We start from the raw sequence: 16856 nt of genomic DNA on the forward strand, positions 1-16856 counted from the left end.
ATCTTTAGTCACCAGAAGTGGCGGTTTTCCCTTTTCAAATTATATTTCTAGTACTTTATAAAACTTAAACCTCTCCCATTTTTTCAGTGGCCGTGGAAATTAATGAGCGCCTCTGGGCAGAAATCTGAGATGCTATCCAAGTTCCAGAAAAAACGCAATGCAGGCCCTAAATAAATTATTTGACATAAAAAAAAAATTGGGGATGAAATTTGGGTTGATAACTTATATAGGCTTAACTGCATCGTCAAACACAAAGCTGAGGCTGTGATACCTGACTCGGTTAAACAAACAGAGAGACACTCAACGAGGTTTATACTGAAGCAGAAGACAGGCTGCACGGAACTGTCCACCTACTCCAGGTTCAAGAATACGTTTTGGTCCAATCCCATCAATGAACGACCTCGCACTTGAGCAGGCTTCAGCGTTTCCCGGTAGAGCCATCTTATGGAGCTCTTATGTCTAATGAATTGCATGGTGGACCAAAGCAGAGCTTGGCTAATTCCCAGAAGGTAGGGGATGGCATCTTTCAGCAGATATCGAATTAGTTGGAGACGTCCACACACAGAGTGGTAATTGTTTTGTCACTGTTGAATTATGCTTTATGTGGATCCTAATCAAAGACATGTTTGCTCCACATGAGTGTTGGGGCACAACAGATTTGCTTCAACAGTTATTAGATGCACGTCTGGTAGATTCATCCGGGTTTTTGGCCACGTCATTGATCTCGATATAGGTGATTTATTTGTGATTTGGACATTCAATGCATTATATGAAAGTTGTTTTCATGATGTGGCTTCTGCATCGGTCTTATATTTCATTTTTATCTTTCAGCATCCGAGTTAGGCATTTAGTCAATGAACGTGGTAAAAGGCTCGTGCGCAGTGAAGGAAACAATAAATTGTGCGCTCCCTCACGGCCGTCTGATCAAACACGTGCATCGCGCTAAAACGTGGCTAGAGCAGTGACCAGAAAGCATTAACCGAAATGGGTGGGAGAAGATTAATGAAGCATACCTGTTCACGTGTCAGATAATTCAGTTTCCCAGACATCAATCCATAAACTTGTGTAGAGTAAGATTTATATCACAGATGGGACATGTCATGTGTCGTTTATCGTGACCACAGGATCAACACACTGGCAAACAAAACACATTTTTATTTATTGCAGGTAGCAGTGGTGGCGGTGGTGGTGGTGGTGGTGGTGGGGGGGGGGTTCAGACAATCTCCGCTGGCAGAAATGGTCTCTCTCTGGTCACTATGGAAACCTGTCGGGAACTGCGGCGTCTGGACGGCTTCATACAGCTGCCTACACCGGAGCCAATCTGACATGCGAGGTCCAGGGGCGAGTGGCAGTATGAACTGGCTCTTGTTAGCTGAAACGGCTCTGGCCCTTAGACCGACTCGTGAAAGCACCCAGTAGGCCAAACATGCCGAATAAAAGCCTTTAAAAGTAGGAGGAATTTGAGGAATATGAACGCTTTTACAACATGTTTAAATGGATGCTCGAAAAAAAAACATATTAGTTAGGTATACCAAGCTGATTATCTTGTTTTAATTGTGTTATTGGGGAGTGTGAAAAGCATTTCTTATTGTTGTTTTTTATTAGACTTATCTTTCGCTTTGGGACACAAATGACAACAGATCGCTTTGAATAGATTTCCCAGCAATTATGCTTCCAGGTGTTTTCCACTTGGTACAAACCGGGGTTCTAGTGACCCCTAGCGGTTCTTCGGTGTTAACCTTCATGTATCCATCATGTGCCTGTTGCACTGCAATACGTACTAGGTTCTCCATTTATGTTACACAAAAGAAAAAGACCGAGTAAACCATTTCATATTTTCTATTTGTTTGATTGTCTCCATCTCAAAGTTATGTTATAAATTAGCATGCAGTCACATGCATGATCTATCCCCCCAATTTCATCCTACAGTAGCCTATATGGTTTCATTCTTTCATTGTTCCATTACTATTATTTGAGGTAGGCCTATTTGTTCGTTTTATTACGATTGTGTTTTCGTATTTGAATTGGTATTTGAAAAGTAGCCTATGCTTCATTTGAAATTTTCAAATCAAAACCAGTTTTTCTTTTCTGAATAATTCATGACATTTAATCAAATTTGAGATAATGCAGCAGCCATTGTAGGATTAAAAAAATAAAAGCAGTAGGCTATCAAATGTAAAACAAAACTAGGCTATAAAAAGAAACCCGGTCAGTCTGACTGCATTTGAGTCGTACCCTTTGGAGTCCCCATCCTTCAGATCCCAGACATCAATCGCCTTATCTAAACAAACAGCACGCCGGGGGCGCCATTTAGCGGCACGGTGCGCGATTTCTCAGTCAACACGCACATTTCCCCCGTGTAAACAATGCAGGCCAACGTGCCTGGCCGCCCCCGGAGGGCTGCGGGACCAAAATAGCTCCACGCGGCGGGACTCAGCTGCGGGCACACCTGTCATACCATACCATCCCAACCTTTTAAAACGCAGCAAACCGGCCACTCGCCAATTAACATTGGTGGTGTTGGTGGAGGGCTTTAAATATAAACCAGACAGCTGACACGTCGACAGAGCGCCTCAAATTGGAAAATAGTTATGTAGCTTTCTAGGCTAAATAACACAACTGAGATGTTTGTGCTCGATTTTAATCACTTTCCCAATCAATGTGCAAAAAAAAATTGTTTTTCTGCTCATTATACACTCTAATTATCCAACAAACAATTTATGGTTATAACAATGGATGGAATACCAAGAGAGGGAGAGAGAAAAAAAAACGGTGATTGAAAGTGATGTGGTCTGACTCACAGCCTCTTAGTCCAAATTGCCTGCAATCAAACAAATCCATAGTCACACCACAGGTGGTAAAGAGTCATCCAAAGCAGTGGGGGGTAAAATAGTCCATAAAAAACAGCCACAAAACAGAAGCATGGCAGCACGTGACAGTGCCACCGCAGAGTGACGCCCTCAGCCTACACACAGATCACTTCCAGGACCCGGACTTGCCCTTGGCTCCGCGGGTCGTCTTGGCCGCCTTGGAGCCTCTCTGGTGGTCGCTGACGCGGTTCCGGAGGAGGGCGATGTCGTACTTCTGCTTCTTGAGCTTCTCGGCCAGCTCAAACTTGTCTGCGTGCAGCTGGTGCAGCCACGCCCACAGCTCCTGGGCCTTCTCGGCCAGCTTGTCCTGGTTCAGGTGGTCGATGTTCAGCGGCTTGCGTCGCTCCGACAGCGCCTTCCTCTTCTCCTCGCGCGCCGTGAGCTTCTTGCCCTTGCGCGCCGCGTCCTGCTTCTGCAGGTAGCTGCCGAACGACTTGTTGGTGAACATCAGCTTCTTCTTGGCGTCCTCGTCGGCGCGCAGCTTGGCCGCCGCCTCCTCCTCGCGCCGCGCCCGCTCCTCGGCGAGCCGCGCCTGCCGCTGGCGCTCCTGCTCGCCGCGGACCCGCACCTGCTCGTTGCGGTCCGAGCGGCGGCTCTCGATGCGCTCCCTCAGGGAGACGAGGTCCTCCTCTTCCTTCTCCCGGGTGGAGAAGTGCAGGTGGATCAGCGACTGCAGGTCGTTCACATCCTTCTCCACACGCTTGCGGTGGAGGTCGTCGAAGTCCACCTTCTCGCCGTCCGGGAGCTTGGGCGGCGCGATGTTGGGGATGTAGGTGGTCTTGGGACGCCACTTTGAGTCCCCCTCGCCTTGCTCCCGCTCCTCCTCCTCGCTCCTGTCCGGTCCGGCGTCTGTCGGCTCCTCTTCCTCCTCTTGCTCGTACTCCTCCACGTTCTCCTCAGCGACCGACATGGTGTTGTTCTTGCTCGAAGAGGCAGCGAGGTCCCAGGGAGACAACAGAGATGCTCTCAGACCTGCGGTTGGCTCGCAGTCAGGGGACAAGTGGGGACAAGTGAGGCCACTGGCTTGGAGCGGAGATGTTTTTGAGGGCTTCCCGCTACCATGTGACTGTTTACAGTTCTAACTCTCTAGAGCTTGGCGTCATCGGCGGGCAGTTCAGACAGATGGAGCTGCACGGAGGCTATTTTCTCCTTGACTCGTCCAACACCGAGGGATCCACCCACCCCTCAGTCATCCCTCTAGATCCCGGCTGCACTCTGACCCCACCAACGCAGCCACATCTTTATTACTTTGTAAGGAGAAGATGAGGAACTATTTCCGATACACGACAGATGCACGCACACTTATGCTCTCCGGGCCTTGATAAGTTGGCAATGGCGGTATAGGCGTCACAAGGCTTCTCAAACAACGTTGGTGCTTAAAAGCTCCCATTGACAAGCCAAATTACATTCCCTTGCAATAGCCCACACAAGAATGTTGAAGCCAATGAGGATCTGAATGCTCAAGACAGATGGCACATTTTTCAACTTCCCTTAAATAACGTATGCATTGTAGGCCGACTGGGCGATAACTACATCTATAAGCCCAACAACTTTGCCTGGGTTCGAGAACTGCGTCATACAAAAGATGACTGCTTATTTTAGATATTAAAAGTTTCAGAAAAAGTTTGTCATCCTTCCATTGTTGTCGTCAACGGACAAGAATGGCCTTTGAAAGAAAGACCTCAACAATGGAGTAGACGTGTAAGGTAAGGTAAGGTACTTTTATTTATATAGCACATTTCATGCCAATGACAACATTCTTGATATCTGGTACGATACGGAGCGGCAACCGGTGAAGAACGACCTGGAGGATTAGTTCTTCGTGGGGGGTGGACATCTCATCCTTGTGCTCAGCACGTCTGCTTCGTTTGGCGGTCGTTACTTTAACAAGCATGGAAAAGGGCACACACTTTTCTTGTTGCAGAGCGTATAATTGAAGTGGATCGACAGGTGCCGCCCGGCCTCCCCAGCCCTCCATGTGGCACAGGGACCATGCAGCCGACTTCCCCTGTAGGATAACGCGCCTTCCGTCACTCTGCATTAGAAACATACGCATGCAAAGACCCGGTTGATATGAGCTTATGGTTACAAGCTTAGGGGTTTAGAGTTTTAATTTGAGTCGGTCCTAAGTGATACCTTCATATGAATAGTCCAGGGCCACTCGCGTCAGTCTGGTGTTGGATTACACTTGGACAGTGACTGAATGCACGTCTGAAATAGTTGGATTCTAATTCTACAATTGACTCACCAACTAGGCAAACGCATCGTCAAGCCATGAATGGGTCTCAAGGGATAATGAGTGATCTGTCCAATCTACCACTGAATAAATACCAAATGGCACAATATCACCAAGGGCCAATAGTTTTTATATCAATATCTTAATTTGCCGCAATTGCTGGAAATACAAATTAAGCACTTGTTACAAATCGTGAACTTTTAGTGCCGCTTTGTCAGGGCCCCGTTATGAGTGGGAATTACCGGGCAAACAGGCTCATCAAATGAAAGACTTAATTATTCCATTTAATTTGTTGCACTTTCGCTCAGTTCATCGCAGATTAAAATCAAATTTGTAGCGAGCATAGAGTTGTTGGGATTCCTGTATTCTATAAACAGACTTCAGGCGTAGTGTAGGCTACTCCTGGTGAGGTTAAGAAAGTTGAATTATGAACAGTCGCAAAGATCAAAATCAAATTAGAAAAAAAACTGTTTTTATTCGTGAAGTAGCAGATGTCAAGACATTGGGATCGCCATGGTTCAAAGTTCAAAAACAGGTCAATGAGCCCGGTAGATCAGTACAGCAACTTTGTTCGGTCCTCAATGCCCTGTAGGGGGAAGATTCATCCGCAGACCATCAACGTCTACAGAACACAAGAGTTTTGCAGTCCAATAACTATAATTTATAACCAGCGTTACAACTGATAATCCGTTGTCTCAGGCCATTCTGGGAATCTGCACCAGATCTCTCGCAGCAAGAGCGCTCAGCATTGAACAACCATCTGGCTGGAGGGTCTTTCAGCCTAAAAAAAGCGAGAACATTTCAAGAGAATTCGGTTAACGAAAGAACGCCACCACAGCGCCATCTAATGTTCCACTCAGGCCAATACATCTTCATTTGAGAGTAGACTATAGACTGAGGATGGGAACAACCAAGCATTACATCGCTATAGGGCAACTAGTTAAACATCCAAAATATTGCTCTTAATATAAAGTACATTAATCCCAGATTGAAAAAAACATTCAATTTGAAGCAGTGATCTAAAATGTCGGTATAAATGACCCCATCTCGCCAGTCTGAATAAAGCTGCACCTGAATAATAATATAGACGGGAAACTGTTTATGATTATAAGCATTTAGAGTTTCTGTAAACAATTGGTAAAAATGTGTACCGTGGTGAAGTTAGTTTGAAGTTGGATATTCGACGGATATTCGGCCATTCATTTCCTATGGAAAATTACTTTTTGCTCAATAGCTTCCGAGTTATAGGACCCAGAGGCCCCAGACCAATGTTGACCTGTCCTACTATGTGGTACTAACAACACACACCTCACTAAAAAATAATATTTTGCTCCTCCTATTTTATTTAAATATTTTAAGAATCCCATTCATTTCCTATGGGAAATTGCTTTTTGCTCAATAGCTTCCGAGTTATAGGACCCAGAGGCCCCAGACCAATGTTGACCTGTCCTACTATGTGGTACTAACAACACACACCTCACTAAAAATTAATATTTTGCTCCTCCTATTTTATTTAAATATTTTAAGAATCCCATTAATTTCCTATGGGAAATTGCTTTTTGCTCAATAGCTTCCGAGTTAGAGGACCCAGAGGCCCCAGACCAATGTTGACCTGTCCTACTATGTGGTACTAACAACACACACCTCACTAAAAATTAATATTTTGCTCCTCCTATTTTATTTAAATATTTTAAGAATACCATTCATTTCCTATGGAAGACGGCTTTTTGCTCAATAGCTTCCGAGTTATGGGACCCAGAGGCCCCAGACCAATTTAGACCTGTTCTACTATGTGGTACTAACAATACACACCTCACTAAAAATTAATATTTTGCTCCTCCTATTTTATTTAAATATTTTAAGAATCCCATTCATTTCCTATGGAAGACGGCTTTTTGCTCAATAGCTTCCGAGTTATGGGACCCAGAGGCCCCAGACCAATTTAGACCTGTTCTACTATGTGGTACTAACAACACACACCTCACTAAAAATTTATATTTTGCTCCTCCTATTTTATTTAAATATTTTAAGAATCCCATTCATTTCCTATGGGAAATTGCATTTTGCTCAATAGCTTCCGAGTTATAGGACCCAGAGGCCCCAGACCAATGTTGACCTGTCCTACTATGTGGTACTAACAACACACACCTCACTAAAAAATAATATTTTGCTCCTCCTATTTTATTTAAATATTTTAAGAATCCCATTCATTTCCTATGGGAAATTGCTTTTTGCTCAATAGCTTCCGAGTTATAGGACCCAGAGGCCCCAGACCAATGTTGACCTGTCCTACTATGTGGTACTAACAACACACACCTCACTAAAAATTAATATTTTGCTCCTCCTATTTTATTTAAATATTTTAAGAATCCCATTCATTTCCTATGGGAAATTGCTTTTTGCTCAATAGCTTCCGAGTTATAGGACCCAGAGGCCCCAGACCAATGTTGACCTGTCCTACTATGTGGTACTAACAACACACACCTCACTAAAAATTAATATTTTGCTCCTCCTATTTTATTTAAATATTTTAAGAATCCCATTCATTTCCTATGGAAGACGGCTTTTTGCTCAATAGCTTCCGAGTTATGGGACCATGAGGCCCCAGACCAATTTAGACCTGTTCTACTATGTGGTACTAACAACACACACCTCACTAAAAATTAATATTTTGCTCCTCCTATTTTATTTAAATATTTTAAGAATCCCATTCATTTCCTATGGAAGACGGCTTTTTGCTCAATAGCTTCCGAGTTATGGGACCCAGAGGCCCCAGACCAATTTAGACCGGTTCTACTATGTGGTACTAACAACACACACCTCACTAAAAAATAATATTTTGCTCCTCCTATTTTATTTAAATATTTTAAGAATCCCAATCATTTCCTATGGGAAATTGCTTTTTGCTCAATAGCTTCCGAGTTATAGGACCCAGAGGCCCCAGACCAATGTTCACCTGTTCTACTATGTGGTACTAACAACACACACCTCACTAAAAATTAATATTTTGCACCTCCTATTTAATTTAAATATTTTAAGAATCCCATTCATTTCCAATGGGAAATTGCTTTTTGCTCAATAGCTTCCGAGTTATAGGAGCCAGTGGCCCCAGACCAATGTTGACCTGTCCTACTATGTGGTACTAACAACACACACCTCACTAAAAATTTATATTTTGCTCCTCCTATTTTATTTAAATATTTTAAGAATCCCATTCATTTCCTATGGGAAATTGCATTTTGCTCAATAGCTTCCGAGTTATAGGACCCAGAGGCCCCAGACCAATGTTGACCTGTCCTACTATGTGGTACTAACAACACACACCTCACTAAAAAATTATATTTTGCTCCTCCTATTTTATTTAAATATTTTAAGAATCCCATTCATTTCCTATGGAAAACGGCTTTTTGCTCAATAGCTTCTGAGTTATGGGACCCAGAGGCCCAGACCAATTTAGACATGTTCTACTATGTGGTACTAACAACACACACCTCACTAAAAATTAATATTTTGCTCCTCCTATTTTATTTAAATATTTTAAGAATCCCATTCATTTCCTATGGGAAATTGCATTTTGCTCAATAGCTTCCGAGTTATAGGACCCAGAGGCCCCAGACCAATGTTGACCTGTCCTACTATGTGGTACTAACAACACACACCTCACTAAAAATTAATATTTTGCTCCTCCTATTTTATTTAAATATTTTAAGAATCCCATTCATTTCCTATGGAAAACGGCTTTTTGCTCAATAGCTTCTGAGTTATGGGACCCAGAGGCCCCAGACCAATTTAGACATGTTCTACTATGTGGTACGAACAACACACACCTCACTAAAAATTAATATTTTGCTCCTCCAGAAACCCAGAAACCCCAGACCAATGCAGACCAACACAGCCTGACTCCGAGAACATCAAATACCGACTGTTGGCCAAGGCACTTGAACGTCGGTGGCTGACGGGAAAGGTACCCTTCGGCGTAGTCTGCAGACGGAAATGGGGTGCTCCAGCAGCCGATTCACTCCTGTATTAACCCGACTACGTCTCCAATAGACGCTGTGAGCATCTCTCCTATTGGATGTTTTTTTGGATATTTTTCTGTGAAAATGGCGGAAATACTTTTTATTCTGGGTGGGTAAGATATTTATGCATAGTTACACTATTAAAATTGTTTACGTAAAAATTTTAGTGAGCGTTCCGCAGCATTGAGAAGAGCTGGAATAAATAAATAAATATGTTTATATATTTATTTATTATATACGGAGACCACCAGACTTCCTCGAAGCAACGAGAATGGTCTATTAAATTCAAAATGGGATTTAAGGGATACAGTGCCATACGGTCCATCGCCATACGTCAATATGAATTAAATTCATAGAATTTACGAGTCGATGGTCAATGGTCGGATACAGATCTTGTTATAACGACAATTGAATAAAAGCTATGGTCTACTTATAATATTATAACAAAATAATTGTACATTTAATTATTTATATAATATATATTTTAATATTTAATTAATTAAATACAATAACGTCTGTAAACATGTGCCATGCCTAGGTTTTTTGGCCTTTTCTTTTCAATGGGCCTGCGTCCACGTCACGTAACTCTCATGGTTGCTATGTCAGCCCCCTCTGCTCCTTACATGGCTCCAAACCACGTGGGCGGCAACGGAGCTGCCGTCAATTATGTTGTTTTTGTCATAGGGTCCGCTGTTTAGGAAATAGACAGATATTCCAAGGTTTCCTTCGAAAGGCACCTTGGAATATGTATCTATTCCCTGCAGTTTAGACATAATTAATACAACATTGGTCAACATTGGTCTGGGGCCTCTGGGTCCCATAACTCGGAAGCTATTGAGCAAAAAGCCGTCTTCCATAGGAAATGAATGGGATTCTTAAAATATTTAAATAAAATAGGAGGAGCAAAATATTAATTTTTAGTGAGGTGTGTGTTGTTAGTACCACATAGTAGAACAGGTCTAAATTGGTCTGGGGCCTCTGGGTCCCATAACTCGGAAGCTATTGAGCAAAAAGCCGTCTTCCATAGGAAATTAATGGGATTCTTAAAATATTTAAATAAAATAGGAGGAGCAAAATATTAATTTTTAGTGAGGTGTGTGTTGTTAGTACCACATAGTAGAACAGGTCTAAATTGGTCTGGGGCCTCTGGGTCACATAACTCGGAAGCTATTGAGCAAAAAGCCGTCTTCCATAGGAAATGAATGGGATTCTTAAAATATTTAAATAAAATAGGAGGAGCAAAATATTAATTTTTAGTGAGGTGTGTGTTGTTAGTACCACATAGTAGGACAGGTCAACATTGGTCTGGGGCCACTGGCTCCCATAACTCGGAAGCTATTGAGCAAAAAGCCGTCTATAGGAAATGAATGGGATTCTTAAAATATTTAAATAAAATAGGAGGTGCAGAATATTATTTTTTAGTGAGGTGTGTGTTGTTAGTACCACATAGTAGAACAGGTCTAAATTGGTCTGGGGCCTCTGGGTCCCATAACTAGGAAGCTATTGAGCAAAAAGCCGTCTTCCATAGGAAATGAATGGGATTCTTAAAATATTTAAATAAAATAGGAGGAGCAAAATATTAATTTTTAGTGAGGTGTGTGTTGTTAGTACCACATAGTAGAACAGGTCTAAATTGGTCTGGGGCCTCTGGGTCCCATAACTAGGAAGCTATTGAGCAAAAAGCCGTCTTCCATAGGAAATGAATGGGATTCTTAAAATATTTAAATAAAATAGGAGGAGCAAAATATTAATTTTTAGTGAGGTGTGTGTTGTTAGTACCACATAGTAGAACAGGTCAACATTGGTCTGGGGCCTCTGGGTCCTATAACTCGGAAGCTATTGAGCAAAAAGCAATTTCCCATAGGAAATGAATGGGATTCTTAAAATATTTAAATAAAATAGGAGGAGCAAAATATTATTTTTTAGTGAGGTGTGTGTTGTTAGTACCACATAGTAGAACAGGTCTAAATTGGTCTGGGGCCTCTGGGTCCCATAACTCGGAAGCTATTGAGCAAAAAGCCGTCTTCCATAGGAAATGAATGGGATTCTTAAAATATTTAAATAAAATAGGAGGAGCAAAATATTAATTTTTAGTGAGGTGTGTGTTGTTAGTACCACATAGTAGAACAGGTCTAAATTGGTCTGGGGCCTCTGGGTCCCATAACTCGGAAGCTATTGAGCAAAAAGCAATTTCCCATAGGAAATGAATGGGATTCTTAAAATATTTAAATAAAATAGGAGGAGCAAAATATAAATTTTTAGTGAGGTGTGTGTTGTTAGTACCACATAGTAGGACAGGTCAACATTGGTCTGGGGCCTCTGGGTCCTATAACTCGGAAGCTATTGAGCAAAAAGCAATTTCCCATAGGAAATGAATGGGATTCTTAAAATATTTAAATTAAATAGGAGGTGCAAAATATTAATTTTTAGTGAGGTGTGTGTTGTTAGTACCACATAGTAGAACAGGTCTAAATTGGTCAGGGGCCTCATGGTCCCATAACTCGGAAGCTATTGAGCAAAAAGCCGTCTTCCATAGGAAATGAATGGGATTCTTAAAATATTTAAATAAAATAGGAGGTGCAGAATATTAATTTTTAGTGAGGTGTGTGTTGTTAGTACCACATAGTAGGACAGGTCAACATTGGTCTGGGGCCTCTGGGTCCTATAACTCGGAAGCTATTGAGCAAAATGCAATTTCCCATAGGAAATGAATGGGATTCTTAAAATATTTAAATAAAATAGGAGGAGCAAAATATTAATTTTTAGTGAGGTGTGTGTTGTTAGTACCACATAGTAGGACAGGTCAACATTGGTCTGGGGCCTCTGGGTCCTATAACTCGGAAGCTATTGAGCAAAAAGCAATTTCCCATAGGAAATGAATGGGATTCTTAAAATATTTAAATAAAATAGGAGGAGCAAAATATTAATTTTTAGTGAGGTGTCTGTTGTTAGTACCACATAGTAGGACAGGTGAACATTGGTCTGGGGCCTCTGGGTCCTATAACTCGGAAGCTATTGAGCAAAAAGCAATTTCCCATAGGAAATGAATGGGATTCTTAAAATATTTAAATAAAATAGGAGGAGCAAAATATTCATTTTTAGTGAGGTGTGTGTTGTTAGTACCACATAGTAGGACAGGTCAACATTGGTCTGGGGCCACTGGCTCCTATAACTCGGAAGCTATTGAGCAAAAAGCAATTTCCCATAGGAAATGAATGGCCGAATATCTGTCGAATATCCAACTTCAAACTAACTTCACCACGGTAAAATGTGTCCAATAATTACTCACGATGGCAAGTGAGTTCTGGTAGAGTCCTGATCCAACGCCGAATACATTAGGCTAACCAATTAGCCAAACTGAAGAGTCTTTGTTTTTACAAACTGCAGATAAAATTCAATCTAAAAACGTATGAATGAAACTATTGCAGAAAAATTTGACAGTGAACCAGTTTAGGGTTGCCACAATCTTAAAACAAGCAAGTAGGCCTATGTGCAATATTAAGAGTACAAATTTAAAAGTTCACAGCGGTGAAGTGGAACAAACAAGTCTACCAAACTACCGTTGCAAACTTAAAGCGCAACCCTTAGCAAGCAACCAGTCGGAACGCAAAGCCCCTCATGGTACACTCAAACATTCGACTTCACCATCAATCTGTCAAAATTGACCCATATGAAGGACAGATGAAAATATAATTCATCATTGCACAGAAAATAAAATGTGCCGTTTTTGAGTTCTTGGTATATTACACTCCAGAACCTTGGGTTGATATATAGTATATTTTTCCCTTCACTCTCCTATTCGTGTGCTCAACAACTGAGGAACCGCAGGCTACATAAGTCACCACAAGCTGGCGTTGTCCTAGCACATGATACCAGACACCAGGAGTGTTGGACCACAATGGTCATGGTGACATCTCTTGAGATAAGTTAGCAAGGCTGGGCTACAGCAAAGTGCTGCGGTTGCACAAGAACAACATCATGGTACAAGACAGCACAGTGGGGCTGTACCAGACGAGGTTCAAAAGGAATGGGTGGTCAGCCCAGAATCGATACCGACTGCAAAGCGCTGGACCAGAAGAGCACCGCCGACCGCGAACCCCAGACAAATACTTCGAGTACGTCCTCCGTATACCTCGGCTACCAGTCTTAAGTCTTCTACGGGGGGCCCCAAAGGGGGGCCCCCCGCATATTGAATAAATCTCGGTCGCCTAAAAGGAGGAAACACATGTTAAGGGAAAAGATAAGCGATACATAGTCTTTACTATAACAGCATATGTATGTGGAGCAGCAGATTAGATCAAGACAGCAACATACAGGGGCCCAATGAAGCTTTGGTCAGCAAACTCACTGCGGTGGTCCTCGTTGAAGCTCTCTCGTTGGCGGCCACACTTGTCCGGGTGCAGGAGTCAAAAAGTAAAGGAAAACACGAACAAGCAATTATTATGTTTAAAAAAATATTTAAACTATACTCCCTTAATTAAGCATAAGCTGATCAAAAGATCAGTAGGCTAAGTTAGTGAAAGCAAAGTGGCGCACGTTAATGTAGCTGTGGGTGTGGTGACAGAGGTGATCCAACTCAGAACTAATGAGGACGAACAGCCCGGGATTGGCTCTCAGCGGGAAGCTCGAGACGGGAACGAGGAAACACCTAATTAAACCAATCAATCAATTCTTGTTTGGGCCAATCACGAGTCCACGCGCCCGGTGGGGGCGGGAGGTTACACAACCGGTGTTTACAGCCTTCTCACGTTGTCACTGAACCGGAAAGGGGAGCAACAGCTGATGACGGTGCGGTAACGCACCTTCTGTCAACAGCTGTGTCCTCTATATAACCGGTGCCATACAAGATGGTGTTGTTTTTGTCATGCAACAGCCTGAGCCGGTATTGTACGTAAACGTGCAACAGTCTGCACAGACAGGTGCAGCATTTTGCATAACTAAGAAATATAATAAATTAGCTAACATTTAATCCAATCTATTAATCAATGGATTACAATTGAATGAATAGTATATTTACTGTATCTCTTCAATTCAGTTTTGAAGACCAGGCTTGGGACATTTTGTATATTTAACAATTGTTTTATTAAACAATACATTAACAAAGAACAACAATTGAAGCACTACTATCCAGTGATAGTTATTGACTACACAAAATTGAACAACATGAAAATATTTTTTCTTCATTCCATACTTGTATAAAATATATTCAGTACACATTTCTTTTATTAACTATTTACAAGGGCAAAAGCATGATGGTCAGCGACAGATATTCATACAACTGATATTTGTCCTGACAATACATCTGGGGTCTGTGGTTAAGGATGAGAAGGTGGTGAAGGGAGAGAGGAGGGAGGATGGAAGGAGGAACACTTGTTGATTGGACCGTAGAGAGAGGGAGATGATTCATGCCGCTTTTCCACTGCATGGTACCAGCTCGACACGACTCGACTCGACTCGACTCAGCTCGCCTTTTTTGCGTTTCCACCGCGATCTAGTACCTCAAGTGGCTGCTTTTTCTAGTACCGCCTCGCTCTAGGTTCCAAGCGGCTGAGCCGATGCTAAAAGGTGACGTCGCCAGACGGCCGGCCACTGATTGGCCAGAGAGTGTGACGAAGTCGCGAGAGCGACATGGCAACCATGCTGGTAACGATAGAACAGCCATAGTAGCGCCGCAGCCAACATATTCCACTTCTTCAACATGCCAGCTAATAATACGAACACGAATACCAACGCATCGATGTCCTCCATTGTTGTTATGTGGGTTCTGTCCATGTGTGGGTTACGTAGGTGTTGTTTGCGTCGCGTACAAAAATACGTCACGGCCCTTTCGCGCAGACGACCCCGCCCACGTCCCGGAGGTACTATTTGCGGTGGAAAAGCACCCGCGCTGCTACCGTGTCGAGTCGTGTCGAGTCGTGTCGTGTCGAGTCGAGCTACATGTGCGGTGGAAAAGCGGCATTAGAGACAGAGTGGAGGAGTAGGAGGAGGAAGAGGAGGAGGAGGAGGAGGAGGGAGAGGAGGAGGAGGAGGAGGAGGAGGAGGAGAGGGAGAGGGAGGAGGAGAAGGAGGAGGTGGAGGAGGAGGAGTAGGAGGAGGAGGAGGAGGGGGAGGAGAGAGAGGAGGAGGAGAGGGAGAGGGAGGAGGAGAAGGAGGAGGTGGAGGAGGAGGAGGAGAGGAGGAGGAGAGGGAGAGGAGGAGCAGGAGGAGGAGGAGGAGGGGGAGGAGAGGAGGAGGAGGAAGAGGAGGGAGAGGAGAGTAGGAGGAGGAGAGGGAGAGGAGGAGGAGGAAGAGGAGGGAGAGGAGAGGAGGAGGAGGAAGAGGAGGGAGAGGAGAGTAGGAGGAGGAGGAGGAGGAGGGGGGGAGGAGGAGACAAGTCTCCTATAGAATGCATCGTGAGACTGCTGTGTCCCACCACGTCCCAGAAGCAGTGGAACCATCCAGATTGGTCTTTGCTTCGTATTTAAATTGCCCAAAACAAAATCAAATCCACCGTTATTATTATTCATTTTTTTGAAATATCAAAAATATATCAGTGGATCTATGGCGACACAAGAACAAAGAGAAACACATACAATATCACATATGTACAGGGTTGTATGCAATGAGGAATGAGTAAATCTCCTTTTTATAAACATAAATAGGTGGGCCCCGACCAAAAAGAGACCATGCAGAGTTGATGTGGAGTCGGTTGTTGGTTCTGGGGGCCGGTCGGTTTTGGGGGATGAGTGCGTTAGTGTGGGACCCCCACACTGCGTGCTTTGAGTCCGTGTAGGATAATCAATCGGACTCTTAAGAGCTGCCGGCTGCCGGCCGTCCAACGGGGGCCATGTCTGCTTCTTCACCAAGGACAGCGTGGGGGTCACGGCTGATGACACTCCTGTGGCGGGAGAGGGGAGGGGGAGAGGGAGAGGGAGAGGGAGAGGGGAGGGGGAGGGGGAGGGAGAGGGTAAGGGGAGGGGGAGAGAGGGGGGGAGAGGGAGAGGGGAGGGGGATAGGGGAAGGGGAGAGGGAAGGGGAGACGGGAGAGGGAGGGTTAGCTTGATACCCTCAGATGTAAACTTAAAACGGATACGACGTAACATATTTCCGATTGACTGTTGGCTGTTTAGCGGTTGTTTTATTATGGAGTCAAAATCGTAAAACAGACTCTTAATTTTGACTCGTTCGTTTGATTCAACCATGTGGCGTTTCATTTTGGTTTGGGAACAAACCACATCGTAGCCCAATGATCAAACAATATTATAGCTCTTCATATATCAAACCACATACTAGTCATTTATGAATAAGACTATAACAAAGCCCTTTATAGGTCAATTAATACCAAAGCCCTTTATAGATAAATTAATAACAAAGCCTGTTATAGATGAAACAATAATGTAGCCCTTTATCAATCAAACAGTCAACCAATCGCACGCGACCTCTACCCAAACTGCCGTTTCTCAACAAAGGGTACAATCACGACTTTATCTTGACCCCTCACGGTGAACGACTGTAGCCCGCGGTTACGGTGGATCCAGGCGGGCCGATGACCCCCCCCCCTCCCCCCTTGCAGAACCCACCTGTTCAGTGGCTGCACTGCCGCGGGACCTTGGAGCCGGTCCCAGCGCCGTGGTCCTCACTGGGGCGCTTCCCACCGGTCTGAAGGGGGTTCCGGACTCCTGGGGGCACGGGGACAGCCATTAGGACGGCCCTGATAACATCACACTGCTCTGATACAAACATCCTCGGGAT

General features: G+C 43.6%; 2 protein-coding genes and 1 long non-coding RNA gene across 4 annotated transcripts in view; all 3 read right to left on the minus strand.

The window, feature by feature from the left end:
• Positions 1–1253: 1253 nt before the first annotated feature.
• Positions 1254–4538, minus strand: tnnt2c (troponin T2c, cardiac). Its single transcript, XM_056589356.1, has one exon. It carries the CDS (start codon positions 3778–3780, stop codon positions 2977–2979), a length of 804 nt encoding a protein of 267 aa, XP_056445331.1. The 5' UTR covers positions 3781–4538; the 3' UTR covers positions 1254–2976.
• Positions 4539–5561: 1023 nt separating this feature from the next.
• Positions 5562–13677, minus strand: LOC130381656 (uncharacterized). Of its 2 annotated transcripts, none has more exons than XR_008895446.1 (3): positions 13440–13677; positions 12415–13333; positions 5562–5887 (listed from the first exon to the last, which is right to left on the minus strand). It is a non-coding gene; the product is annotated as an uncharacterized LOC130381656 (long non-coding RNA). The 2 variants fall into 2 exon arrangements; XR_008895445.1 differs by having other exon boundaries at positions 13474–13676.
• Positions 13678–15463: 1786 nt separating this feature from the next.
• LOC130381173 (cryptochrome-1-like) overlaps positions 15464–16856 on the minus strand; it is a 15278-nt gene continuing 13885 nt past the window's right edge. Inside the window, exons 13-14 of the mRNA XM_056588637.1 lie at positions 16685–16783; positions 15464–16002 (exon numbers count right to left, since the gene is read on the minus strand). Of these exons, the coding sequence (XP_056444612.1) occupies positions 16689–16783 (95 nt within the window). The 3' untranslated portion in view covers positions 15464–16002; positions 16685–16688. The remainder of the gene's footprint in view (positions 16003–16684; positions 16784–16856) is intronic.

Source organism: Gadus chalcogrammus, chromosome 4, assembly GCF_026213295.1.
Source record: "Gadus chalcogrammus isolate NIFS_2021 chromosome 4, NIFS_Gcha_1.0, whole genome shotgun sequence".
NCBI classification, from domain to species: domain Eukaryota; kingdom Metazoa; phylum Chordata; class Actinopteri; order Gadiformes; family Gadidae; genus Gadus; species Gadus chalcogrammus.